Source organism: Diceros bicornis, chromosome 13 (genome assembly GCF_020826845.1).
Source record: "Diceros bicornis minor isolate mBicDic1 chromosome 13, mDicBic1.mat.cur, whole genome shotgun sequence".
Classification (NCBI taxonomy): Eukaryota; Metazoa; Chordata; class Mammalia; order Perissodactyla; family Rhinocerotidae; genus Diceros; species Diceros bicornis.
The window spans coordinates 33,530,809-33,556,591 of record NC_080752.1 but is presented as its reverse complement, the minus strand read 5'-3'; the positions used below and the strand labels follow the sequence as shown (position 1 = coordinate 33,556,591).

Below are 25,783 nucleotides of genomic sequence, written 5' to 3'. Positions count from 1 at the left end.
AATAATAGTGTAATGAAGAAGTGTAAGTGCTGGGATGTATGTTGAACACTGAGGCAATGGGGAGTGGTCCGAGGATGTGGGGAAAAGGAGGGAGAGGAAGAGAAGGTCCTGCCCGTCAGAATTCTGGCAGAATCTACCCCTCACTCCTGCCCATCCCCACTCTCGAGGTGCAGGCCCAGTCAAGGCACATAGCTCACTGCATTAGAGATTAGCTCACGTCTGAATCTCCTTCTAGATGGAATTTTGCAAGGGCTGGGCTGTACTGGATTCGCCCCTGAATCTCTATCCTCTCACCCAGGGAGGGGACAGACAATAGGGCGAGTGAATATTTGCTGGACAAGTAGGCTTCTTTCATGATCACTGATCCTGAGATCCAGGTGGCACTAAACAAAATTCAGAGCCATAGGCTCACTCGTGCTCTCATTCCACAAATATCTGTTGAGTGCCTACTATGTGCCAGGCCCTGTTCTAGACACTGGGGTAACAGCCAGGAGTGAGACACACAAGGCCCCAGGCCCTGTGAGGTTTAGGGTAACCCCTAAACCTGAGCAGCTCATTGCAGCTCAGGGAGCTCCCCTTTCTAATCCCACAAGCATTGCTACTCCAGTGACCAACGGTGGTTGTGCCCAGCCAACACAGTCTTCCATTAGTACAGGCAGGAATGTTGGGGACTGCCAACCCTCCAGAAACTCACAATCTGGGATGTGTTCCCAGCGAGCTCTCTGCCAAACCCAGGAGTTAGTTTTCACAATCATACAAATGAGCACTTAGTGTTACCCTCATGCCAGACCCTGTGCTAAATGTTTCCACGGATGATCTGCTTTACTCCTCACAACAACCCTAGGAGCAAGGTGCTACTATGACCCCACTTCACAGATGAGGAAGCCATGACCTAGAGAAGTTACAGATCTAGAAAGGAGCATTAAATGAGGTGTGATGAACTTAGCAGAGAGCCTGATCCTGGCAGGCTTTCAATGCACTTTTATCATCGTCGCCATCTCCCCGAGGGAGAGAGAAAGTATTCCTCCTTTTCCCTGCTTCCCCATCATCTTTCCAGAACCAGAGGTGTCTGTCATCCTCTCCTCTCCCAATCCTCTCCCAATCTGCAGTTCCAGAAGTGTCTCTAGAAAGAAGCGCCCCAGCCTTCACTTCAAATGTGCATAATTTATCCATGTGCATGACCTCTTCTGCAGCCCAAGATGCCACTCTTGAACAGCTGCCCAGAGAGCTCACTCTGCCAGATCTTCCAGAAGCCTCCTCATCACAGCCCCTGGAGAGCAGGAGGACGCCCTGTGGTCATAACCCTCGGCATTCCCTCATCCAGTTAGCCTGCTGTGGTCCAGCGCTGATGATGGCTCACAGAGGATTCACGGGGTCCCTCAGTCATGAGTCGGTCCCTGACCTCAAAGGGCTTGACAACTGGGTGAGGCACACACACAAGACACCAGAAAGCCATAAAATGACACAGGATGTGTCAAGGAAGGGCTTGAGAGATGGGGAGGACATGGTGGGCAGAGAGTGAGGAAGGAGCTTTTTAAGTCAGAAGTGCCAGGACAAGGGATGGTCACAGAATGGGCAGGTGGCGCTGGGACAGGGACCAGAGCTGTCCAGCAGGAAGGGAGCATAGTGAAGAGGAATTATGGGAGAGATGGCTAAGAAAGTGTGCTAGAACTGAGCATGCTGTCAGCCCTAAGGACCTTTAATATCTGTCCTATCAATGGGCATTACTCTTCTGGGTATCTGTTGCTTTATAACAAATCGCTCAGAAACATAATGGCTTAAAAGAGCCACAATCATGGATCGTAATTTTATCTCGGGTCTGACTGGGCTCTGCTGGGCACTTCTCACTCAGGGTCTCACTGGGTTGCAGACAGACAATGGCCGGGGCTGCAGCATCTCGAAGGCTTCCTCTCTCACCTACTGGGGGCTGATGCTGGCTGTCAATGGGCCTGTTGTCTGGACCATCTATATGTGGCCTCTCCCTGTGGCCTGGGCTTCTTCATGGCACAGAGGATGAGTTCCAAGAACAAGAGTCCTGGAGGACCAGACGGAAGCTGTATCTTTTCTCGTGACTAGTCTCAGAAGTCACATGGTGTCACTTTCACCATATCACAGGCCCCCAGTCCCCACTCCCCACCCAGACCCTACTTTTCAGTGGATGGAGCGTCAACATCACATCATAACAAGAGCCTATACGATGGGAGATCTCATTGCAGCCATTGTGAAAAATACAATTTGCCAATCACTAACGATTTCCTCGACAAGAGTGTGAGGCAAAGGGATGAATCTGGCGGAAGAGGTCAAGGCGGAAGAGAGAGCTAAGAGTAAAAGGCAGAAAGGCCCTTTGACCTGAGCATCTCTTGCCATTTTCTAAACCAAACATGGGAAGTGTATGACAGGACAGATGTCACCAAGCAACCATGGATGTGTTTCCTTGCTGACCCTGGACAGAGTCTCAGCATCCTTGTCAACACAGCCCACCAGGCAGCCACGGCTAATCCATCAGAGTGGACATTGCAAGCCAAAACCTGTTTGCCCGCCCTGTTCTAAACATTCCCCTGAAAGGGCTTAGGGGAATTTAGGGCTCCAAGCTCCACCAGGGACAAAATGCAATCCTGGGGTTTAACCACGGCTGTTCTCCAATCCATCACAGCCCCGACAGAAGGAAGATTCACAATAGGGCTGGCTGAGGAGGGGGTTCAGTGGTTCCAGCTAGAGCTAGAATCAGAAATGAAATTGGGGCAGGAACAGTCAACCCTCTCTTTATGCTCTGCCTCTTTACCAACCCAGGAACGACACTGCTCTGCTCAAACTGGCCAACCAACTCCATAACCAACAAGATCCAGCTGGGCGGCCGTGGCAGCATTCCACCCAACAACTATGTCTGCTACGTCACAGGCTGGGGAAGGCTGCAGGGTAAGTGGGCGCCGGGGGCCCCAAGACTTGGGAGGGGAGGGAGGCGACATCACCCCTGTCCAGCCAGGGGGCTCTTTCCCCACTCATCATCTCAGGGCGTTTGGATGAAATGGTGGCTCCTTGGAGAGGCAGGACAGCGTAGACGGGTCAGAGGTCTGGAAGACTCGAGGAAGGCTCATGCAGGTGAGGGGTGGTCTTTGTCATAATGATATAAACCTATTTCTCCGGAAGGCCTGAGGCTGGGCCTGGCTGTGGCCAGGGACTCCGGCCCCTTTCCCTACTCCCTGACCCCACACACTTTTCTCCCTGCACAGTTCCTCCTGATCTTCCGCAAGGCAGCGGCTGGGGAGCTGCAGGAGGACAGCGGGCTGCACGTGCTGGCCCGCCTCTCCGAGATTCACGTCTCCACTGAGGGCGTCACGGGGGCCAAGAGCTTCTTTGAGGCCAAGGTGAGGAATGGGAGGATGTGTGGAGCCTGGGGTCGGGGGGCCTGACCCTGGCTCGAGGAGGGCGGTGACTGGGCTATAACAGGACCCTGGGTTAGCTCGAGGGCCAGCGCTTCCCCTTCCTGTCCCTGCTGAGGCTGCAGACAGGAGACAGGAAGCTGACACCCCGGCCGAGCTGGGCAAGGCCCACAGTGTGCCCTCCTGGCTCTGTCCCCTCCCATCCAGGCTGTGATCTTTTCCAGCTTCCACTTTCTGTCCCTGTGCCGGGGGGTGGGTAAGGGGTATGTACTGTCAGAGAGGGGACAGGGACCACTTTGAGCTGGCCCTGGCACACAGAGCCACTACCCCCAAAGGACTGAGCCTTAAAGGTGGGCCCAAGAGACAGCAGAGCAGGCCCAGAAACACAGCACTGGCTCCCGGGGCCTCTCAGAGACACCAGCCCCGCCAGCCCTAGCCTATAGGGAGGCTGTTGAGCCCCAGAGGCCACCTACATGCACAGCACCCTTCCCTTTCAGCACACATTTAGATAGAGGGGACATATATGGCTCCTGGGTCCCACCCCCCCAGGGCCCCAGGGCACCTGCCTTTCCATGTTTCTCCCTCTTCCCATGTGAGCTAAGAACATTCCTTCTCAATGCTGCTCCTGCCTCCCTTTGGGCTTCTAGGGTTGATGGGATGTTTCAGGTTCATCAGTGGGACCAGGTGTGCAGCTGGGCTCCCCAGGACGGGAAACAGGGTGAGGATGGCAACCTCAGAAGCTCCCACATCGAGGAGCCTTGCCACGCAGCAGCCACTGACTGTGCCGTATCTCTTTCAATCCTCCCAACAGTCCGTGAGGTCAGAGTGACTGAGCAGCAGGCTCTAAACGGAGAAACTGAGGCTCAGAGAGGTGAATGCAGTGCCCGCCCCAGGGCCAGAGCTAGTGAGAGGCAGAGCTGTGCGTGTGTTGGTGGGAGGGGCACAGCAGAACTGGAGGCCGGGAGGACCCCAGAGCAAGCCCACAGTGGAGGCGCAGAGACCGCCCCCCCGGACCCACCTCGCCCCCTCCCCCCAGGTCCAGGCCATCAGTGAGTCCAGCCGCTTTGAGGAGGAGATCAAGGCGGAGCAGGAGGAGAGGAAGAAGCAGGCGGAGGAGATGAAGCAGCGGAAAGCAGCCTTCAAGGAGCTGCAGGCCACCTTCAAGTAGCGAGGGGCTGGGCCTGACCGCACGGCCCTGGCTCCAGTGCCCCATCCAGCAGGCGAGGGCGGGCACACGGGAGGCCGAGCGTGAACCCTCGGCTCTGTCTGAAGGGACAATCCTGAAAACCTAAAACACCTGTGCACGGAGCCAGTTGAGGGCCTCACAGAAGTGGTCCAGCCTCTCCCCGCTCCTCTCTGCTGTTCCTGAGGCCACGACACCAGCTCTGGCTCCCTGCCCGGCCCGGCCCAGCCCTCCCTGGCAATTCCTGAGTCTCTCTCACACCCCTGGCTGCCCCGCTGCCTGCTCCAGTGCTGCTTGATGCTCCGAGCCCTGCTCCTGGCTCTGCGGCGCTCCCTGCCCAATGTGCCTGCCCCCCACACACTCCTCCCCTCCCCTGTGCCTCTCCCTTTTCACCTCCTCCCCTACCCAGAGGCCACCTGCCCTTAACCAGCAGGCTGCACTGGCCCTGGGGCCCTCTGAGCCCCTTCCTAGCCTGGGGTGTGACAGATGGCAAGAAGTGTGGCCGGCCCCATAGAGCTGGGCCTAAGGAGCTGATCAGAGGCACAACGGCTCCCACCCCCAACACCTGTTCCTCCAGCCCTGCCTCCCCTCTGCTGAAGTCAAGGCGGGAGACCTCCATCTTGGCAAAGGGACCCAGGCCCCTGGCGCCCCATGCTGACTTGTAGACCCCAGCTCTCTGGAGCCCAGCCTGGCAGGGTGAGGGGCAGCTGTGCCAATCTACCTCACGGGCTCACACTCTGCCAGCCATGCCATGGATCATGGGCAGGGAAGGCTCTGGGGGCAGAAACAGCACTCCCTAGTCCCTCCAGAACAGCCTGAGTGTCCCAGGGGCTCTGGAGAGAGCAGGGTGGGGAAGAGGGACTGGCCCTTCATAGGGAAGGAAACCAGCACCCATCTCCATTCTCCAGGAGGCGTCCAAGAAGTGCTTTAAGTGTTTTGCGTGGACCAGGCGGTGGAGAGCAGGGGGCCTCGCTCGGTCCTTTCACACCATCCTTCCCCGAGTGATGTTCACCACCTTGTCACCAGCATTGGTACCTCTCCCATCACACTCACACCCTGAGGAAGCCTGGGGACCCCAGCCCGCCCTGTGCCCATCTCCAGATGGGCCTCAGCCACGCTTGTGTCACCTGCCTGGTCCTGCTCAGCTCCCGATGTGCTGGCTCACATGTGTGCGTGTCTGTGTGTGTGCGTCTGTGTGTTCATTGCTGTATCATGAAACCGTGCCCGTCACCCAGTCCAAACGAGTGAACGGCCGTCGAGACTATTTATGCAACTTTCAGTGTGTGTCATGACAATGTTACTCCTTTTTAAACTCGATAACTCTTTATTTTAGTCAAATGCCCCAAGAGTCGCTGAGGCTCCCATTGGACTTGCAGAGGTTTTATTTTTTGGCCTTAGAATCTGCAGAAATTAGGAGGTACCGACCCCAGTGCAGCAGCCTTGATCCTGGATTGCATTTGCCTTAGAAGACGTGTTTATACAGATGAATATAACAAGGTCTTTTTCTTTGGGCTTATTGCTTTTTATTTTTTTCCTCCCTTCTCACACAGAAGAAAAGAAAAAAAACCTACTTCTTCCTTCGGTGGTACGATTATTTGTTTTTTATTGATGTCATAATAGTTTATAACATTGTGAACTTTTAGTTGTACATTATTGTTTATCAGTCACCATATACATGCATCCCATCACCCCTTGTGCCCATCGCCCAACCCCCTTCCCCCACCACCAAACTCTTCTCTCTGTCCGTGTATTGTTTATCTTCCACGTATGAGTGATATCATGTAGTGTTTGTCTCTCTCTTTCTGGCTTATTTTGCTTAACATAATACCCTTCAGGTCCGTCCACGTTGCTGCAAATGGGACGATTTTGTCTTCTCTATGGCTGAGTACTATTCCATTGTATATATATTACCACATCTTCTTTATCCAACCACCAGTCGAGGGACACTTAGGTTGCTTCCACTTCTTGGCTATAGTGAATAATGCTGCAATGAACATAGGGATGCATAAGCCTCTTTGGGTTGTTGATTTCAAGTTCTTTGGATAGAACCCAGTATTGGGATACCTGGATCATAAGGTATTTCTATTTTTAATTTTTTGAGGAGTCTCCATGCTGTTTTCCATAGAGGCTGCACCCGTTTGCATTCCCATCAGCAGTGAATGAGTGTTCCCTTTTCTTCACAACCTCTCCAACATTTGTTATTTTTTGTCTCGGTGATTATAGCCATTCTAATGGGTGTAAGGTGATATCTTAGTGTTGTTTTGGTTTGCATTTCCCTGGTGATTAGCGATGTTGAACATAGTTTCATGTGCCTATTGGCCATCTGTATATCTTCCTTGGAAAAATGTCTGTTCATATCCTCTGCACATTTTTTAATTGGGTTGTTTCTTTTTGTTGTTGTCCAGTTGTGTGAGTTCTTTATATATTATGGAGATTAACCTCTTATCGGATATATGCTTTGCAAATACTTTCTCCCAGCTGGTGTGTTGTCTTTTCATTTTGATTCTGGTTTCATTTGCCTGCAGAAGCTCTTTAGTCTGATGAAATCTCACTTGTTTATTTTTCTTTTGTTTCACTTGTCCGTGTAGACATGGAATCAAAGAGATCCCTCTCTGACTGATGTCAAAGAGTGTACTGCCTACATATTCTTCTAGGAGTTTTATAGTTTCAGGTCTCACCTTCAGGTCTTTGATCTATTTTGAGTTAATTTTTGTGTATGGTGAAAGAAGATGGTCTACTTGCATTCTTTTGCATGTGGCTGTCCAGTTTTCCCAGCACCATTTATGGAAGACACTCTCCTTTCTCCATTGTGTGTTCTTAGCTCCTTTGTCAAAGATTAGCTGTGCATAGATGTGCGGTTTTATTTCTGGGCTTTCAATTCTGTGTGTCTGTTTTTGTACCAGTACCAGGCTATTTTAACTATTATAGCTTTGTAGTATATTTTGAAGTCAGGGATTGTGATGGCTCCAGCTTTGTTCTTTTTTCTCAGGATCGCTTTGGGGTTTTTTTTGCCCCATATGAATTTTAATATTCTTTGTTCTATTTCCGTGAAGAATGTCCTTGGGATTCTGATTGGGATTGCATTGACTCTGTAGATTGCTTTAGGTAGTGTGGACTTCTTAACCACGTTTATTCCTCTGACCCATGTGCATCGGATGTCTTTCCATTTCTTTATGTCATCGTTGATTTCTTTCAATAATGTCTTATAGTTATCATTGTATAGGTCCTTCACCTCCTTGGTTAAACGTATTCCTAGATATTTTATTCTTTTTGTTGGGATTGTAAATGGGATTGTCTCCTTGAGTTCTCTTTCTGTTAGTTCGCTATTAGAGTATAGAAATATAACTGATTTTGGTAAGTTGATTTTGTACCCTGCAACTTTGCTGTAGTTTTTTATTATTTCTAATAGTTTTCCAGTGGATTCTTTAGGGTTTTCTATATATAAAATCTTGTCATCTGCAAACAGTGAGTTTCACTTCTTCATTGCCTATTGGGATTCCCTTTATTCTTTTCTCTTGCCTAACTGCTCTGGCCAAAACCTCCGGTACTATGTTGAATAAGAGTGGCGAGAGTAGGCACCCTTGTCTTGTTCCTGTTCTCAGGGGAATGGCTTTAAGTTTCCCCCATTGAATATGATGTTGGCTGTGGGTTTGTCATAAGGCCTTTATTATGTTGAGGTACTTTCCTTCTATACCTATTTTGTTGACAGTTTTTATCATAAATGCATTTTGTATCTTGTCAAATGCCTTCTCTGCATCTATTGAGATAATCATGTGGTTTTTATTCCTCGTTTTGTTAATGTGTTATATCACATTGATTGATTTGCGGTTGTTGAACCATCCCTATGTCCGTGATATAAATCCCACTTAATCGTGGTGTATGATATTTTTAATATATTCCTATGTTCGGTTTGCCAATATTTTGTTGAGGATTTTTGCATCTATGTTTGTCAGTGATATTGACCTGTAGTTTTCCTTCTTAGTATTGTCTTTGCCTGGCTTTGGTACCAGGGTGATGTTGGCCTCATAGAAGGTGTTAGGAAGTGTTCCATCTTCCTCTATATTTTGGAATGGTTTGAGAAAGATAGATATGAAATCTTCTTTGAATGTTTTGTAAAATTCTCCAGAGAAGCCATCTGGTCCTGGACTTTTATTTTTTGGGAGGTTTTTGATTACTGTTTCAATCTCTTCATTTGTGATTGGTCTGTTCAGATTCTCTATTTCTTCTTGATTCAGTTTTGGGAGGTTGTGTGAGTCTACGAATTTATCTATTTCTTCTAGATTGTCCAATTTGTTGGCATATTGTTTTTCATAGTATTCTCTTATAATCCTCTGTATATCTCTGGTGTCCATTGTAATTTCTCCTCTTTTATTTCTAATTTTATTTATTTGAGCTTTCTCTCTTTTTTTCTTAGTGAGTCTGGCTAAGGTTTGTCAATTTTCTTTATCTTCTCAAAGTACCAGCTCTTAGTTTCATTGATCCTTTCTCCTGTTTTTTTGGTTTCTATTTCATTTATTTCTACTCTAATTTTTATTTCACTTCTTCTGCTGATTTTGGGCTTTCTTTGTTGTTCTTTTTCTAATTCTGTTAAGTGTAGTTAAAGTTGATTATTTGGAATTTTTCTCGTTTGTTGAGGTAGGCCTGTATTGCTATGAGTTTTCCTCTCAGGACCACTTTAGCTGCATCCCATATGAGTCAGTATGGTGTATTTTCATTTTCATTTGTCTCAAGATATTTTTTGTGTGAATGAGGAAGATCAGCCCTCAGCTAACATCCATGCCCATCTTCATCTACTCTATATGGGACACTGCCACAACATGGAATGACAAGCAGTGCATCCGTGCACGCCAGGGTTCCGAACCCGCGAACCCCAGGCCACCACAGCAGAGCGCATGCACCTAACAACTTGCGCCACTGGGCCAGCCCCTGTCTCAAGATATTTTTTTATTTCTCCTTTAACTTCATCAATGATCCATTGGTTGTTCAGTAGCATGTTGTTTAGTCTCCAGATCTTTGACACTTCCACAGTTTTTTTCTTGTACTTGATTTCCAGTTTCACAGCATTATGGTCAGATAAGATGCTTGTTATGATTTCAATCTCCTTAAATTTATAGAGGCATACCTTGTTTCCCAACATATGGTCTATCCTTAGAATGTTCCATTCATGCTTGATAAGAATGTGTATACTGCTGTGTTTGGATGGAGTGCTCTGTATATATCTATTAAGTCCATCTTGTCTAGTTTTTCATTTAAGTCCACTATTTCTTTATTGACTTTCTGTCTCGATGATCTATCCATTGATGTAAGTGGGGTGTTAAGATCCCCTACTATTATTGTGTTGTTGTTAATATCTCCTTTTAGTTTTGTTACTAGCTGCTTTATGTACATTGGTGTTCCTGCGTTGGGTGCATATATATTTATAAGTGATATGTCTTCTTGGTGGAGTGTCCCCTTTATCATTATATATTGCCGCTCTTTGTCTCTCACCACCTGTTTTATTTTCATATCTACTTTGTCTTATAGAAGTATGGCAACACCTGCATTCTTTTGTTTGCCATTAGCTTAGAGTATTGTCTTCCATCCTTTCATTCTGAGCTTGTGTTTGTCTTTAGAGCTGAAATGTATCCGGGAGGCAGCATATTTTAGGATCTTGTTTTTTAATCCGTTCTGCCACTCTGTGTCTTTTGATTGGAGAATTCAATCCATTTACATTTAGAGTGACTATTGATATATGAGGGGTGAGTGTTGCTACATTATTGCTCATTTTCCAGTTCTTTTGCATTTGCTTTGTTTTTTCATCATGTGTGTTTTGGACCACCAATTAGGTTTGGATGTTCTACATGATAGTTTGCTTGGTTTTCTCCTTAATTATCATACCTGTCTCTATTCTGATTATTTGTTTAGTGATTACCATGAGGTTTGTATAAAAAGATCCCATAGATGAGATAGTCCATTTTCTGATGGCCTCTTATTTCCTTAGACTAAGTCAATTCCATCCCCATCCTCTTCCCCTTCTAAGTTATTATTGTCACAACTTATTCCATCTTGTATTGTGAGTTTGTGGGTAAAGTGATGAGGTTATGTTTATTTTTGGTGTTTTCCTTCTCTTAATCTTTGATGTTATAATTAAGTGTTTGCTAACCTATTCTGATAGAGAGCTGCAATTTTTCTGATTTTGTCTACCTATTTTTCTCCTTGCTCAAAGCTTTGTATCCCCTTTCTCTCTCTCTTTTTTTTTTTTTCCCAGGCATGAGGGCCTTCTTGGGCATTTCTTGTAGTGGGGTCTTGTGCAAATGAACTCCCTTAGCTTTTGTTTATCTGGGATAGTTATTATTTCTCTATCATATCTGAAGGATGTTTTCACTAGATAGCGTATCCTTGGCTGAAAGTTTTTGTCTTTCAGAATTTTAAATATATCATTCTCTTCTCTCCTAGCCTGTAGAGTTTCTGCTGTGAAATCCGCTGAAAGCCTGATGGGAATTCCTTTGTACATTATTATTATTATTATTATTATTTTTTGGTCTTGCTACCTTTAATATCTTTTCTTTGTCATTGACTTTTGCCAGCTTTATTACTATATGTCTTGGAGAGGGTCTTTTTATGTTGATACATTTAGGAGATCTATTCACTTCATTCACTTGTATTTCCAGCTCCCTCCTCATGTTTGGGATGTTCTCAGCTATTATTTCTTTGAACAAGCTCTCTGCTCCTTTTTCCCTCTCTTATCCCTCTGGAATACCTATAACCCTTATGTTACATTTCCTAATTAAGTCAGATATTTCTCGGAGAATTTCTTCATTTCTTTTTAGTCTCAGTTCTCTCTCCTCCTCCACCTGGAGCATTTCTGCATTCCTATCCTCTATATTGCTAATTCTTTCTTCCATATTTTCAGTTCTGTTCTTTACAGATTCCAGATTTTTCTTTCTTCTCCATTGTGTTTTTCATCTGCAACATTTCTGATTGATTTTTCTTTATAGTTTCAATCTCTTTTGTGAAGAAGTTCCTGATTTCACTCAACGGACTATATGTATTTTCTTGTAATTCGTTGAGCTATTATATGATAGCTATTTTGAATTCTCTGTCATTTAGGTTATAAATTTCTGTGCCTTTGGGATTGATTCTGGGTGCTTGTCATTTTCCTTCTGGTCTGGAGATTTAATATATTTTTGCATACCACTTGAAAGTGTGGCATTTTTTCTCCTCATGCTGAAAATATCTGGTTGCAGCTTCCACCTGCCACCACGGGGTGGGGGCCAAAGCTGTGTAGTCTGAGCCCTCCGTGATCCGAGGGCACTCTGGCCCACCAGCTGTGCTGGAGCACTGGGAAGGGGCAGGGGCTCTTTCTTTCAGCTGCCCAATCCCAGGGGCTTCTAACTCTTCCCTCACTATCTGCTCTCCTGGGGTGCTAGCTTCATGAAGACACCCCCACAACAGTTCAGTCTTCTCCACATGGGAGTTTCCCATGTGCTGTGAGAGAACTTGGATAGTGATGGTTTCCCTGCAGAGGGCCGCCCCTCCACCCTCCCTCTCTGAGAGCTGCAGGGACCCAGAGTCACTGCTGTTGGGGATAGAGAGGAGTTCTCCTTACCTCCTTCCACTCCCTCTGGGGGTTGCAGCACATCCACCTTCAGATATAAGGGTGTGTGGTTCTCTCAGGTATCTTTTGTGTTGTGTGAAAGTACTCTGTTGGTATATGAATGTCCTTTTTGTTGTATCTCAGGGCAGGAAATATAAGGGGAAAGGTCACCGTGCCATGATGCTGACGTCACTCTGGACGTTATCCTACAATTATTTTTTTTAACTAAAATAAGATAAAATTCTATAGTCTTTTTTTTTTTTTTTTTTTTTTTTTTTTGTGAGGAGATCAGCCCTGAACTAACATCCAATGCCAATCCTCCTCTTTTTTGGCTGAGGAAGACTGGCCCTGGGCTAACGTCTGTGCCCATCTTCCTCCACTTTATATGGGACGCCGCCACAGCATGGCTTGCCAAGCAGTGTGTTGGTGAGCGCCTGGGATCCGAACTGGCGAACCCCAGGCCGCCGCAGCAGAATGCACGCACTTAACCACTTGCACCACCGGGCCGGCCCCTAAAATTCCATATTCTTATGTGTGTGTGGTTCTTCTTGGTTGGTGGGGAAGAGGAGGGGCAGAGAAAGGAGGGGACAGGGATGAGGTCATCTGGATGCTGTGCAGCATTTACTCAGATGGCTCCCATGTCATGTCAGACCCGAGGGAGAAGAGGGGACCCTTCCTAATGGGAGAGATTGAATTTGATGCCCACTTACCATCACCAGGTGCTAGGCTAAGCACTTTGCATATATTAACTCATTTAACCCTCACAACCAGCCCACGAGAGGTGCTGTTTTATTCCCAGACAAGAACAAGGAGACCCAGAGAGTGCCCCAGAGACACACAGCCATGCAGGGCAGAAGGGTGCAGGCCCAGGCAATTCAGTCCCCCCCTCAAAGTCCTCACCCATCCAGGCACCATGCCTGCTGAATTCAGAGGAGGACATGCACTGGAAGGGGCAACAGGGCCAGGGGGATTCTGCCTAGGTGCCACCCAAAGACTCTCCCCCACACACAAAGATACCCCCAGCCTCTCCCACCACAAACACAAGCTGGGATGGTGGGGTGATGAGGAAAGAGGGGATGCTTCCTGTGTGGATTTGGACAGATCAGACTCCCAGTGGGGCTCAGACTTCCCATCTCTTTGATGCGAGGATGGGTTACACTCTCAAGGTCTTCCCAGCCCGTTGATTTCCAGGTAGGGCACCCCCTCTCCCAGGTGCAACTTGAGTGGGTGTGCAGGTGGGAATCTGGGATTAGGCTGGGCATCACTGCCCCCAGGTGGACATGGCTGGTAGTACAGCAGCCAGGATGCCCTCCGCCTCTGGCTTCCTCACAGGAAAGTCTGCATACTTGAGTTTTCTTCCTGAGGAATGCCATCGCCACATGCCAGCCGATGCCTGAGATGCCACCATCATTAACATGGCACGTTGGGTTAGGCATTGTCTTTCAATACTCCTTCCCCAAGAGAAAAACATCAGAACCACTACCGTCCTAGCGCATAAGGTTCTCGGACCCCAGGGAAGAGGATGCTGAAAAGAAAGGACTAAAAGTCAGGCTCCAGAGTCCCCACCCAGCTGGCCCGGTGATGAATACGGACCTCGAACTTCAGAATGTGAGAGACTGGCCACTGTCCCATGCCAGGGCCCTCCACCAACAGGTCTCAGCAGAGAGGGGACCCTCAGCCCCGGTCAGCGCAAGACACCCCCACTCCCAGCTGGGGCAGAGGGGGCAGGTTGAAGAATGACGAGACCTGAAGCGATTCAGGGACCAAGAGTGGAAGAGGGAGACGCCTCCTTAAGACCCTACCCGGGTCCTGCCCTCTCAGTAAGCTGTCCCAGCCCCCATCACCAAACACCAAACCCCTCACTCAGCCCCACTGAACCCACTCAGTGAACCCCCAGTACTTCCACCTGGTTTTAAGGAGAAACCCTGCCAACCTCCAAGCCGGCCCCTCAGTGTGCCTCACCCAGGATGTAACAGCTGCCACCCAAGAGTCCCGTCCCCGTGACTAAACTATGGGCTGAGTTAGTGCACCTGCCCTATTTCTCGGGCTCCCTTCACCCCCCACTCCTAACCTTGGCATTGCTTGTCCTGAGTTTCCCTCCCCTTAGCCCAGCCTCTGCCAAGTCACCCACAGTTATTTTGAGAGAACAGTCTGTCCCTGAGTGGCTGAGGGACACTAAGGTCCCAGGTCCTGGGAGGCCCCACTGCAGGCCCTGGAAAACACGAGGTTCAGCAGGATGGGAATGGGGCTTCCAGCATCCTCATACTGGGAAGTCCTCAAGTTTATTTTGGACATGGAATCTGTAGAGATTTCCTGCCCGCACCCCATCAAGCTCCCACTCAGAACTAACCTCTTCTTGTTCAGGGCTCCCAGACCTTGGCCTGGAACTCTCCAGGGAACACTGATCACACTGCCTGGCAGGGAGCTCCAGCAGTGCTGAACAGGGTCTTCTCATCTCTGTAGTCCCAGCCCAGCACAGGGCCTACACATAGTAGATGCTTTATGTAGTATGTCGGGGGAGTGAATGAATGAATGAATGAATGAAAGGCTTCTGTGTACACAGTATGTCAGTGCCTCACAGTATGAGCAAACAAGAGTCACATCTTCAAGGGCTCAAGCCAATCCAGCTCCAAGCCCCCTCCCCTCCAGTCACAGGAAGTCCTCTCCCCCGGGGTCCCCTCTGCAGATATTCACCAGCCTTCCCGGGCTGCTTCTTCAGTCTTGGTCACCATGGCCAGAAAATCAGGTCACCCACTCATGTGTCCCCACCATCACTTAGGCAGTCTGAGCCACTGGAGTGATGGCGTCCTCGGACCGGCCGCCCCCTGCACCAGGGCCAGGTCAGGAGGGGCTGGCACTAGCCGTGCACACGCCCAGAGATGCTCCCTCCTCCACCCAGTTGCTCCCAGTGAGAACACAGTTTTCCCCTTGGCTGCCCCAGGCCACAGCCAAAGGCACCTGCCGGGCCCAGAGAAGGCGCTCACGATGCCCCACAGAACATTCCCCCAGGTCTCTCTCAGACACTCAGTCGTCTATAACCCGACATGAGGAGGGGCACAGCCAGGGCCAATTATCCGGCAGTACAGTAGACACAGAGCCTGGAGCCCACAATACCTTCAGGGCCCACAAAAATGTTTTGGTTTCTTTTAGCATCAGCAAGAAAAAAAATGAACATAATCCAAACTGGCTTATATTAGTCTTTATACCCGCATAGTCATACAAGATAATTTTTAATACTTTTTGAAGGAGGAAGGGGCCCACAAAGGCAAAAGGGCCTAGTGACAGTCCAGACTCAAGCTTTCTCATAAGAACCAGATGACAACAAAAACAATAATAATAACAGTGAACACTTACATAATGCTTGCCATATGCCAGGCACTCCCCACAATAGCCCTAAGAGGCAGGTATCATTTTTTACTCCCATTTTATAGATGAGGGCATGGAAGCACAGAGAGGTTGAGTCACTAGCTCAATGACACACAGCTAGCAAGCAACGGCTCTGGTTTTCCCGTCCCTCAGGAGTCTGGTCCAATGCCAGGCAGAGCACTCAGCAACTTGTCTTCAGTATCTGAAGCAGATTAAGGTGACCTCAGTTTTCTCCAAGTATGGTTGTTGGTGCTGCCTTACATAAGGGCCCACCTGGTAAATGTCTCAGGACAAGGAAGATCCCCCATAGTTCATGCTGTCTGCACCTTCCTGAGCAGCCAGCAACCTCCCTCCAAAAGAAGGTCAGTTTCTTTGTAAACATTCCAAAAGAAGAAAACAATTAATGACTCTTTTTCTGTCACCTCACTATCTGTGCACCTGTGCATTTGAGGCTATTTTCACATTTGGGCACATGTTTGAATGAGTGGCACGTGGCTGTGCACGTGTCTGTGTATAACTGATTGCTTCATATGTACGACACTGGTGTGTGTGCGTCTGTCTGTCTGTCCCTGTGTGCTCATGTATCCAAGGGCACATACACTGACTGAGATGGGCGCTCACACACTGCTGTCTCTCTCTGTGTGTAAATCTGCAAACTCCCCCACACGGAAGCCCAGTTAATCACCCTCCCAAGTTGTTCAGGAGAAACTGAGGCACAAAGGGGTTGCCCAAGTCCAGGGTGTCCAGCAGGTCACTGACTGAGACAGAAACCAGAGTCTTGTCTCCTGCCCCCCAAACCCTGCCAGCTTCCAAGACCTGTCACCCAGCTCAGTCCACATCTCTGTTTACAAGGGCAGTCCCCAGGCCAGGGTGACCCTTTGCAGAGTTTGACCACCAATAGCTGTGGGTCTGAGGGGTATGGGCATTAGCCACTGACCCCTCAGTCAGGACCAGCCTCTAGAATGCAACGGAAAATTCCCACAGCCTGAAGTCCCCCAGCCACCTCAGGTCTGAGGACTGAGGTCATCACAGCAGGACAGACCACTACACGCTCCCTCACACACCCTCACACTCCCTGTCTCTCTGTCGTTTTTTATCAAACTTTATTGATTTTTATATTACCAAAGTAACACATGCTCTGTTTAAAAAGGAATTTAGCTGTATAAAATATGTAAGTGAGAGTCCTCCTTCTACCCCAGATAACCACATTCACAGCAGGAGGTGTAGAGTTTGGGATTTCTTTCCTAGAAAATGATTCCTAAGGTGACCAGTGGGCCCAGCTCAGAAAACAACTTCCAGGGAGCAAGTGGGTGCACTCCTGGCAGGGTGTGGGGGTCCCTAAACCTGCCAACCTCAGGATTTGCTCCGTCTCGGGATGTTTGGGCAACCGTGCTTCTGAGCCAGCCCCACTTCCTGCCCCAATTAAACAGTAATCACCCAAGGTCAGGGAAAGGGCCTTGTCAGAGCAGGTTTCTCCATGGAGGGGCTCAGCCGGGACCAGGTGGGTCCACCCCTCTCCTGCCTATAAGTGCGCCCCGCCCGCCTCGACAGCCACTCGGCCCTGAGCACTCACGACATGTTGGGCATCACCATCCTCGCTGTGCTCCTGGCCTGTGGTAAGCTGAGGGTCGGGGACCAGCTGCAGCCAGGGGACTGTGAGCTCGGGCTGGCCTCCAGGGACAAGGAGAGGAGCAGGACCCTCTGCTCTCCAGGGCTCCAGGAAAGGAGCTTTGGGGTCCCATGTGGGTTCAGACACTGCTGACCAGCTGTGTGTCAGATGAGCCACTTGCCGGCTCTGCTTCCGTGTCTGCAAAATAGAGCTGATGATCTGCCTCCCCGGGATAGATGTGAGGGTGGAAACCACGGAGCGTGGGCCCAGGGACACAGGAGGTGCCTCATCCTAGGCTCACTCCAGGGAACATCGGGGCCTACCTGTCCCCATGTCAGCATCTCTCCTTTAGGGATTCTTTGCTCCCGCATTTTGGTGGCCTTCTCCCAGATTAGAAATCAAGGAAATTGGCTTGAATGTCACTCACTCTTGGCAGGACACTTCACCTCTCTAAATCTCCTTGGCTATTTTAGCAAATGAGAGCACTTGATTGAGAGTCCTTCTAGCTAACAACAACAATAACAACAGTAATAATAGCAGCTCCTGCTTATTGTGTGTTTACTATGTGCCAGGCACTGCGTTGAGCCCTTTACGTGCAGGAGCTAATTTGATCCTCACAACAACCTTGAGAGGCAGGGTGTGTTAATATCTCCACCTTACAGATGAGGACACCATGCTCAGCGAGGCCCAGGATCTTGCCCAAGATCACAAGGCTGGTTAGAGCCAGAATTCGAGTCTGGGTCTGTCTCGCTGAGGGGCACACACATTTGACCACCCACACGGCTCCCAGCTATGACAGCCTGGAACTCTGGGTTCAGGGCTCACACACCCCTTATGCTGTGGCCTAAAAGGGGACAGCAGGGTAGGAATGAAGGACACAGGTGTACCCGGGCACTCACACTCATACCAGCCACCCTTTTCTTTCCTTCAATGTAGGAAGCATTCCCGCTGTACCAGGCCTTTTGCTAAACTCCTTATGTTGTCGAATTTAGTTCTCAGGACACACCACCAGGTTCGTGCTGTTCTTCCCATTTTGCTGAAAGGGAAGCTGAGGCCCGGAGAGCTAGATGGCTTGCCCAAAGTCACGCAGGAAAATCTGACCCCGTGTCTGCCCAGCCCCAAAGTCTGTGCTCTTTCCTCCTGCCCCTTCCCCAGTGGGGATGCCAGCCCCGCTCACCTGTGCTCTGTCTCTCCTGTCTCGCCAGCCTCCTGCGAGGACTCTGGCGGGGTCCCCAGCTACTCGTCCAACCTATCAGCCCGGGTGGTGGGAGGAGAGACCGCCACGCCCCACAGCTGGCCCTGGCAGGTGAGCAGAGCACTGTGGGTGTGGGAGGTGGGGTGGACAGGGTGGAGGGGTGAGGGTCCCTGGAGGCTGACACGTGGCCCTCCCGTGCCCTCCTCCAGGTTTCCCTCCAGTACCGCTATACTGGCGGGTGGTGGCACACCTGCGGTGGCACCTTGATCAGCAGCAGACACGTCCTCACAGCTGCCCACTGCATCAAGTGAGTAGAGATGACGCCCAGAGAGCCCAGCGTCCATTGCCCTGGCGCAGGAGCCTCACGAGCTGTTTGTACTGAGCGCCCATGACACACTCCAGGCCCTGGGCAAACAGGCTACTTGTAACTGTAACCTAGTTGTTTGTTTCTTCATTCAACAAGTACTCATTGTGCACCTACTATGTGCCAGGGAACACAGCAGTGAAGACAGAATCTGTGCTCTCGGGAGCTGATATTCTAGTGGAAGACAGAGCAGCAGACCATTAAACAAGTCAATATGTAATATATCAAGTGGCAATGAAGAAAAATGAGGCAGGAGGAGGATAAAAAGTACAAGGGGTTCTATTTTGAATGAGGCGGCCAGGGGAAGCTCTCTCTGAAAGGGAGATATTTGAGAAGCACCTGAAGGAAGTGAGGGAAGAAATCGTCGATTTTGGGAAGGGTGCCACAGGTGGAGGGAACAGCCAATGCAAAGTCCTGGAGGAGGGAGCCTCTTGGAATGTGTGAGAAATAAGGAGGAAGCCCGTGAGGCAGGAGCGGATTGTGAGGGGAGAGGAGGTGACTCAGAGAGGAACGCAGGAAGAGGCAGCTGTGGCTGGACTAGCTCATCCTCACGGCAGCCCTGGGAGGGGAGCTCGACGTTCTCTCCACCTCACAGAGGAGGGAACTGAGGCCCAAGGCTCCCCACCTCGGAGCCAAAGAGGACTTGACTCCAGGACCAGGGACCTCACCCCGAGCACTGGGAAGAGTCAGGGGGATGGAGACTCCTTCCCCTACGTGATTCCCACTGTGGTCTCCAGGCTGCGTCACCAAAGGCCCGATTCCCTCTCTACCCCACTGGCTGGCAGCAGGGGCAGGAGGCCACCCTGACCCAGTCCGTTTCCTCTGCTCAGCGAAACCCAGACCTACCGCGTGGGCCTGGGGAAGCAGAACCTGGCAGTGGATGACGAGGAAGGCTCCCTTTACGTGAGTGTGGACACCATCTTTGTCCACGAGGACTGGGACTCCGATCTGATTCGGTGAGTGCCCAGCTGACCGTCTCACGGCCCGTGGGGACAGCACAGAGGAAGGAGGGGTCCCTGAGCCGGAGCTGCAGAGCCTGCCCCCACCCTGTCCCTGGAGCCCATCCTCGCCCTGAGCAGCCTGCAGGTGACTCCTTTATGCAAACTGGCAAAATGCTAAGTGGAGATGCACGCCCCTCCCATCGCCTTCATTGGCCAAGGGTCCTGGAAGGGACACAGGGAATAAAGACCCGAGGCCCCCACAGTGTCTTGCCTGAAGTCTCTCGGCCAGAGGCTGAGCCAGGACTCACCTGTATTGAGTGCCTACTGCATGCCCCCATTGCAATAAGCACTTTATGTGCCATCTCTCATTTAGTCTCCACAACAGCCCTGGACAAGGAACTGAGACTCAGAGAGGTTCAGGACTATGACTCAGATCACACAGCCCAGAATTTGGCAGAACTAGGAGTCAAACCAGGTCTGTCTAGGGTTGCAGCTTTCATTCCGGTAACACGAAAATACCACAAATTGCACCCGCAAGTGTCCCTCTTTCATTAGTATAATTTCCAACTTGTTTTAGCTTAATTTCTGGTTGCTACATAACCTGCAGTGGTTCAGAATGCCTCTGCTCTCATCTCCCCTCCGTTAAGACTTTCGTGATGTGCAGACACTGCGGGAGAAGTTATGTTCTAAAGGGGCGGCCCTGGGGTCAGAAGGCGGATCATTGGTCCTCCTGCGTCTCGGTTGGCCAGTAAGAAGCTGGCGGCCTAGGATGTTCATGGAGGACCCCGGTCACCCTTGGCCTGACTCCCAACTCACAGCCTGGGCCCCTTAGCCTTGGCTAAGGGGACCCGGGCCTTCCTGCCCACTCACCACCTCCACTTTGAACTCTAGGAATGACATTGCCCTCATCAAGCTGGCAGACACCGTGGAATTGAGCGACACCATCAAGGTGGCAAGCCTGCCAGAGGAGGGCACTGTGCTGTCTCAGAACTACCCCTGCTACGTCACTGGCTGGGGCCGCCTCTCGAGTGAGTACAGCCCCTGGGAAATCAGGAGAGCCTTCCTGGAGGAAGCGACTCCCACAACAAGGACACCATCGACATTTGCCCATCACTTTTCCTTTTTGCCTAAACGTCTTCAGATCTTTTTCTGCTTTCTAATAATAACAGCTAATATTTATTAAGCACATACCAAGTGACAGACACTTTAACAAGTACACATCAGGCGTGTTGAAAGGATTCGATGGATGAGAATTTGTCAGGGGCTGGAACAGGGCTGGGCACAGACACTAAGTGCCATGTAAGTGACTATGGAATAAACTAAACAAACCCCGTGGGGGTGGGGATGAGATCTGATGGTACAGCACAGGCCCACATAAATGCCAGCTGCACTAAAAGGTAAAATGCAAATAAAGGAAGCCATGGAAGACAGAGACAATGCAGATCAGTACTTGGACAATCATGGGGTGAGAAAGACCTTTAAACGCGTGAACCCAAGGCAGAGACCTACAAGGAAACGATTGACAATTAGAAGCCCAGGATCCAAACTAAAGAGAACCCAACTGAATGGGCTTTGTATCCACTAGTTCTTCCTCCCGCCTGCTCCCCACTCCCCTCCCTCGGAGGGGCTCTGACCCAAATGGTTTGGGACCATTGGCTTCGAGTCTCTCCTCTCAATTAAGGGCCTCTGTGTGCTTCCCACGAAGTCTAGCCAAAACTCTCCTGGGTCCTGTCCCAGCCCATCCGGCCTCTGTTACACCCTGAAGACCTGGGCCACCTGGGCTGGCTCCCCAGTCACCACTGTTCTCTCCCCAGCCGGCGGCCCCCTTCCCGACGAGCTGCAGCAGGGCCTGCAGCCTATAGTGGTTTACGCCACGTGCTCCCGGCCGGACTATTGGGGCTCCCTGGTGACGAACAACATGGTGTGCGCCGGGGGTAACGGCGTCATCTCATCCTGCAACGTGAGTGTCCTGGCCCTGCACCCTGTCCCTACTCCAGGTGTCCAAGTGGAGGGGGCAGTGAGGAGGGCAAAGGAGGGAGAAGTGGGGAGACCCACATGGGCATACCCTTTCCCGGGGAGGAGACTGAGCCCTGGCTGGGCCCAGGAGGCTCAGGAGAAACTTGTCACCTTCCCCCCAGCATGTGGCGAGAACATGGGAGTTGAGCATGAGTGTCTGAGATGGAGTCCCAATCCCACTACTGAGTAGCTATGTAACCTTGGACAGGCTGTTTAACCTCTCTGAACCTGTTTTCCCGTCTATGAAATGGAGATGTGGTAAGCACATCACAGGGTTGCCATGTGGACTAAATGAGTCTAACAAACATAGAAGAGACCTCATTGAAGTCCCTACACATGTTCCTCGTGCCATCAGCTCCATCGGTCCAGGGAGCCTGAGGACTTAGGGAGTAGCACACAGAACCAAGAAACATCTAGAATAATCAAGAACTGTCCTGTTTTCAAACACATGACCCTCTCCCCACTCCCCACTTTCTCACTTTCCCAGGGCTCCAGCATCCTCATCTCTCCGGGCAGCTCACAGAGTCTTAGACATGGTGACCTGAGCAGTTAGGGAAGCCCAGGCACAGAGAGGGTTATCATCATCCCAAAATCACACAGCAAACCAAGAGCTAGTCTGACACCCCAGGGCCTCCCAGAATGAGGCCAAGGCACCCCCAAACCACAGCCTCTTTGCCTCCCTCACTATGGACAGGCTGAAGCCAAAACAGGGGGTACCGAGGCTGAGACCCCAACCCACATCTCCCACCCTGACCCACCCCTGTTTCCCAAGCCTGCCTCCAGGGGAGGCCTGGTGGCTGAGGTCTGCTTGGTCTGGTGCAGGGGGACTCGGGCGGCCCGCTGAACTGCCCGGCTGACGATGGTTCCTGGAAGGTGCACGGCATTGTCAGCTTTGGCTCCAGCCGGGGCTGCAACATTCGTAAGAAGCCCTCAGTCTACACCCGGGTGTCCGCCTACATTGACTGGATCAACCAGGTGGGTGCCCACCCGCAGCTCTCCTTCCTGCACCGCCAGCCCCTCCCCATTCCTCACCCAGGCCTTCACTCACTCCCCCACTCACCCCTGCACTCATTCGTTCATTCACTCACTGATTCATTTGCTGGTTCCTTCACCTGTTCATTCATTTGCTGGTTCCTTCACTCGTTCATTCATATACTTATTCACATGTTCACTCACTCATTCAAGAAGTACTGAGTGCTTGCTGTACGCAGGCCTTGAGTCACGTGTGACGAAGGAAATGGTATTAACTTCTCTATCCATTCATCCACTGGCTTCAGCAAATATTTATGTCCCAATCCCAGGCACCATGGCCGTCCCCCCAGAAGTGACACGTGGCCCCATGAGAGCAGGGCCCAGCAGAGGAGAGGGGCAGCAGGGACGGCTATGTATATGAGGGTGGGGGAACAGAGGTTCACTCTGCGGCCTTCATACTGGGGGCAGGGTGTGTTCTGAGCCCCATTTGCACAGTGGTCTCAAATGCTAAAGGGGCTCAGACTCCTTGGGCAGAGGTGAGACTTGTCAAAACCCAGGGCCACCTGCCATGCCCCTTGTTCCTAGTCTCCCGGTGGAGCCTTGCGCTGCCCCATAAGGGGACACACACACCCCCAAGTCCCTCACCCTGTTCTCTGCTCTTCCAGAAGTTACAGCTGTGATTCATCCTTGGGAGCCACGGCCACCAGTCCCTGCAACCACAATAAACCTTCAGCCCCCGCAAGCCACCCGCATTCTTCATTCGCGTCTCCTCTGCAGGTTCCCGGGCTCTCTGTGGGCTGTCCCTCTCCACCCTAGGGATGCAGAGAGACGCCACCTCAGCCAGACTGGTCAGGCCTCAGAGGGAGCTGCTGGGGGCTAGTGGAGGGGGATCCCAGGAGGCCACATGGTGGCCTGAGGGGACATGAGTTAAGGACACACCAGATACTTGTCCCCAGTATCACACAACTGTGACCCATTGTGGCCCTGATCACGTCACCCTCTTCCTGATCCTGCCTCCATAGGAGTCTGCTGGGTGCTCAGGCCCCCAGCTGCAGGGGAGGATGGGGTCTCCCCAAAGACAGCCTCCCCAGCCCAGAGAGGCCGGCCACAGGAGGATGCTCAGGGAGAACCGCGGGCTCCCTGAGAAAGAGGCTCCCTAGCGGGCCCCCCAGCCCGGGGCAGACCCCACGGCTACTGTCAGCTGGGCTCTCGGAGTCGGGAAGTGTTTAATGGGCCCTGACCTCATGCCAGCCCTGTGCTGGGCACAGTGAGGGGCCAGGAGGAGGGGCAGACCCAGCCCAGCCCCCAGAGGTGCAGGTTTGAGGAAAACAATGGTTTCCACACATAGTCACAGCAGGTCAGAGCTGGAAAAGCTTTCAGTGTGTTAGACAGGCAGGGAAACTGAGGCCCAGAGACAGGAAAGAGCTGGGCCAGCTGATGGGAACAGATGGCCAGTAATAGAGGAGCCACGGAGGCTCAGGGAAGGTAGACCCCGCCCGAGGCTGACTGAGGGCAAGTGGGGTCAAAAAGAGAATGACCAGTGAGCAGTGAGGGACAGTCCAAGTGGGGACCCTGACCCCTGACCCTGGTGCTCCTGAGAATGTGCCGATCTGTGGAGGGAGGGGCCCCAGCCCAACCTCTGGACTCCTCCTAGGAGAGCCCTCGGCTGAGCCGCCCATGGTTGGTCCACGAGTTGTCCTGTGTCCGCATCAGAATTTGGCTCCTGGAGGGGGGACCGTGACATACCCCCACGCTTTACTATGCCACAGGGATTCTCAGGAAAGACTATTTACTCAACAAGCAACGGGGCCTACAAGCAACCCGGCACCAGCTCAGTCCTGGGCATCTGGGACAGTTCAGACAGGATCCCCGCTCTCCAGGAGACGGACCAATGGGCAGATCCTTGAGTTCCCTGGTGTACGTGTGAAGATAGGAGCACAGACAAGGAGCACAGAAAGGGAGCATTTCAACCAGCGTCAGTCAGCAGGAGGAGTCCAGGATGGCTTCCTGGATGTGGAGCAGCCCAAGCTGAGTCTTAATGTTTGAATAGAATGGGGCTGGCCTAGTGGCATAGTGGTTAAGTTCACACGCTCTGCTTCAGCTGCCCCAGGGTTCATAGGTTCGGATCCTGGGTGCTGACCTACATACCATTCATCAAACCATGCTCTGGCAGCATCCCACATACAAAATAAAGGAAGATTGGCAACAGATGTTAGCTCAGGGCCAGTCTTCCTAAGGAAAAAAAAGAAAAATTTGAATAGAAGTTACCCGAATACAGAAGGCCCTGCTGGTTGCTTGACCCCAACTTCGTTCCCAGCCTCCTCCCTCTGTGCCTGTCTCCGGATTGGAGGTTATAAATGCTAAACACTTGCTGTCCTCAGGTCCCTGCAGTGATAATAATGAAACAAAAGTGAACACTTATTGAGTGCTTCCTATGTGCCAGGCGCTGTTCTATAGGTTTTACATGTATCACCTCACTTAACTTCCAAATTAACCCTATGAGGTATGTTGTTATTAACATCATCCCCATTTTACAGATGAGAAAACCGAGGCTAGAGAGGGTTAGTGATTTCCCAAGGTGATTTAACTAGGAGGTGATGGAGCTGGTATCCACTGTTAGTAATCTGGCTCTAGAACCCATGCTCTACTGCCCTGCAATGAATATGAATATGGACATGATGCCCGGAGCTGAGGCAGCCAGCTTGTGGCCACAGAATTGCAGAGATATGGGCTCCCACATCATCAGGCTGCAGATCCAATGCCAGCAACCATTCTCTGAATGTCTTGTTATGTGAAAAAAATAAGCCTGCATTTGTTTAACCACTGTAGTCGGGTTTTCAGTTACTTGCAGCTCAGCACGCTCCTAACTGATGCCCTGGGGGGTAACATAAGGGGTCTCTTTCCTGGGGGAGGGAAGAGCAGAGCAAAGTCACAGAGCTGACTTGGAAGAATCTGCAGGCAGCTGGTGTCGCTAGAGCATAAAGTGTGGGGCAGGGATAGGTGACCAATGGTCCTGGTGCGGAGTAGTTTTCCAGAACGTGGGAGTTTCAGCACTGACACTGGGACAGTCCTGGGCAAACTGGGATGATTGGTCACCCTAGCAGGGAGGGGCACGCGATCTGGCTGGAGAGTGAGCAAAGGCCCTTCACAGAAGCCTCGTAGCCATGGTAGGGGGTTGTTG

The 25,783-nt window shown here is 50.9% G+C and overlaps 2 protein-coding genes across 2 annotated transcripts; both read left to right on the top strand.

Moving 5' to 3' along the window:
* The first annotated feature begins 1,795 nt into the window (after positions 1-1,795).
* LOC131412340 (EF-hand domain-containing protein D2-like) lies at positions 1,796-4,896 on the top strand. The gene is made up of 4 exons (XM_058551929.1): positions 1,796-1,802; positions 2,791-2,916; positions 3,148-3,365; positions 4,417-4,896. Exons 1-4 carry the CDS (start codon positions 1,796-1,798, stop codon positions 4,546-4,548), a joined length of 483 nt encoding a protein of 160 aa, XP_058407912.1. The 3' UTR covers positions 4,549-4,896.
* Positions 4,897-17,081: 12,185 nt separating this feature from the next.
* On the top strand, positions 17,082-23,482 carry LOC131412339 (chymotrypsin-C-like). The gene is made up of 8 exons (XM_058551928.1): positions 17,082-17,121; positions 18,320-18,420; positions 18,519-18,616; positions 19,504-19,629; positions 20,506-20,642; positions 21,429-21,574; positions 22,453-22,643; positions 23,419-23,482. The coding sequence occupies exons 1-8, from the start codon at positions 17,082-17,084 to the stop codon at positions 23,480-23,482; spliced, it is 903 nt and encodes a 300-aa protein (XP_058407911.1).
* Positions 23,483-25,783: the final 2,301 nt, after the last annotated feature.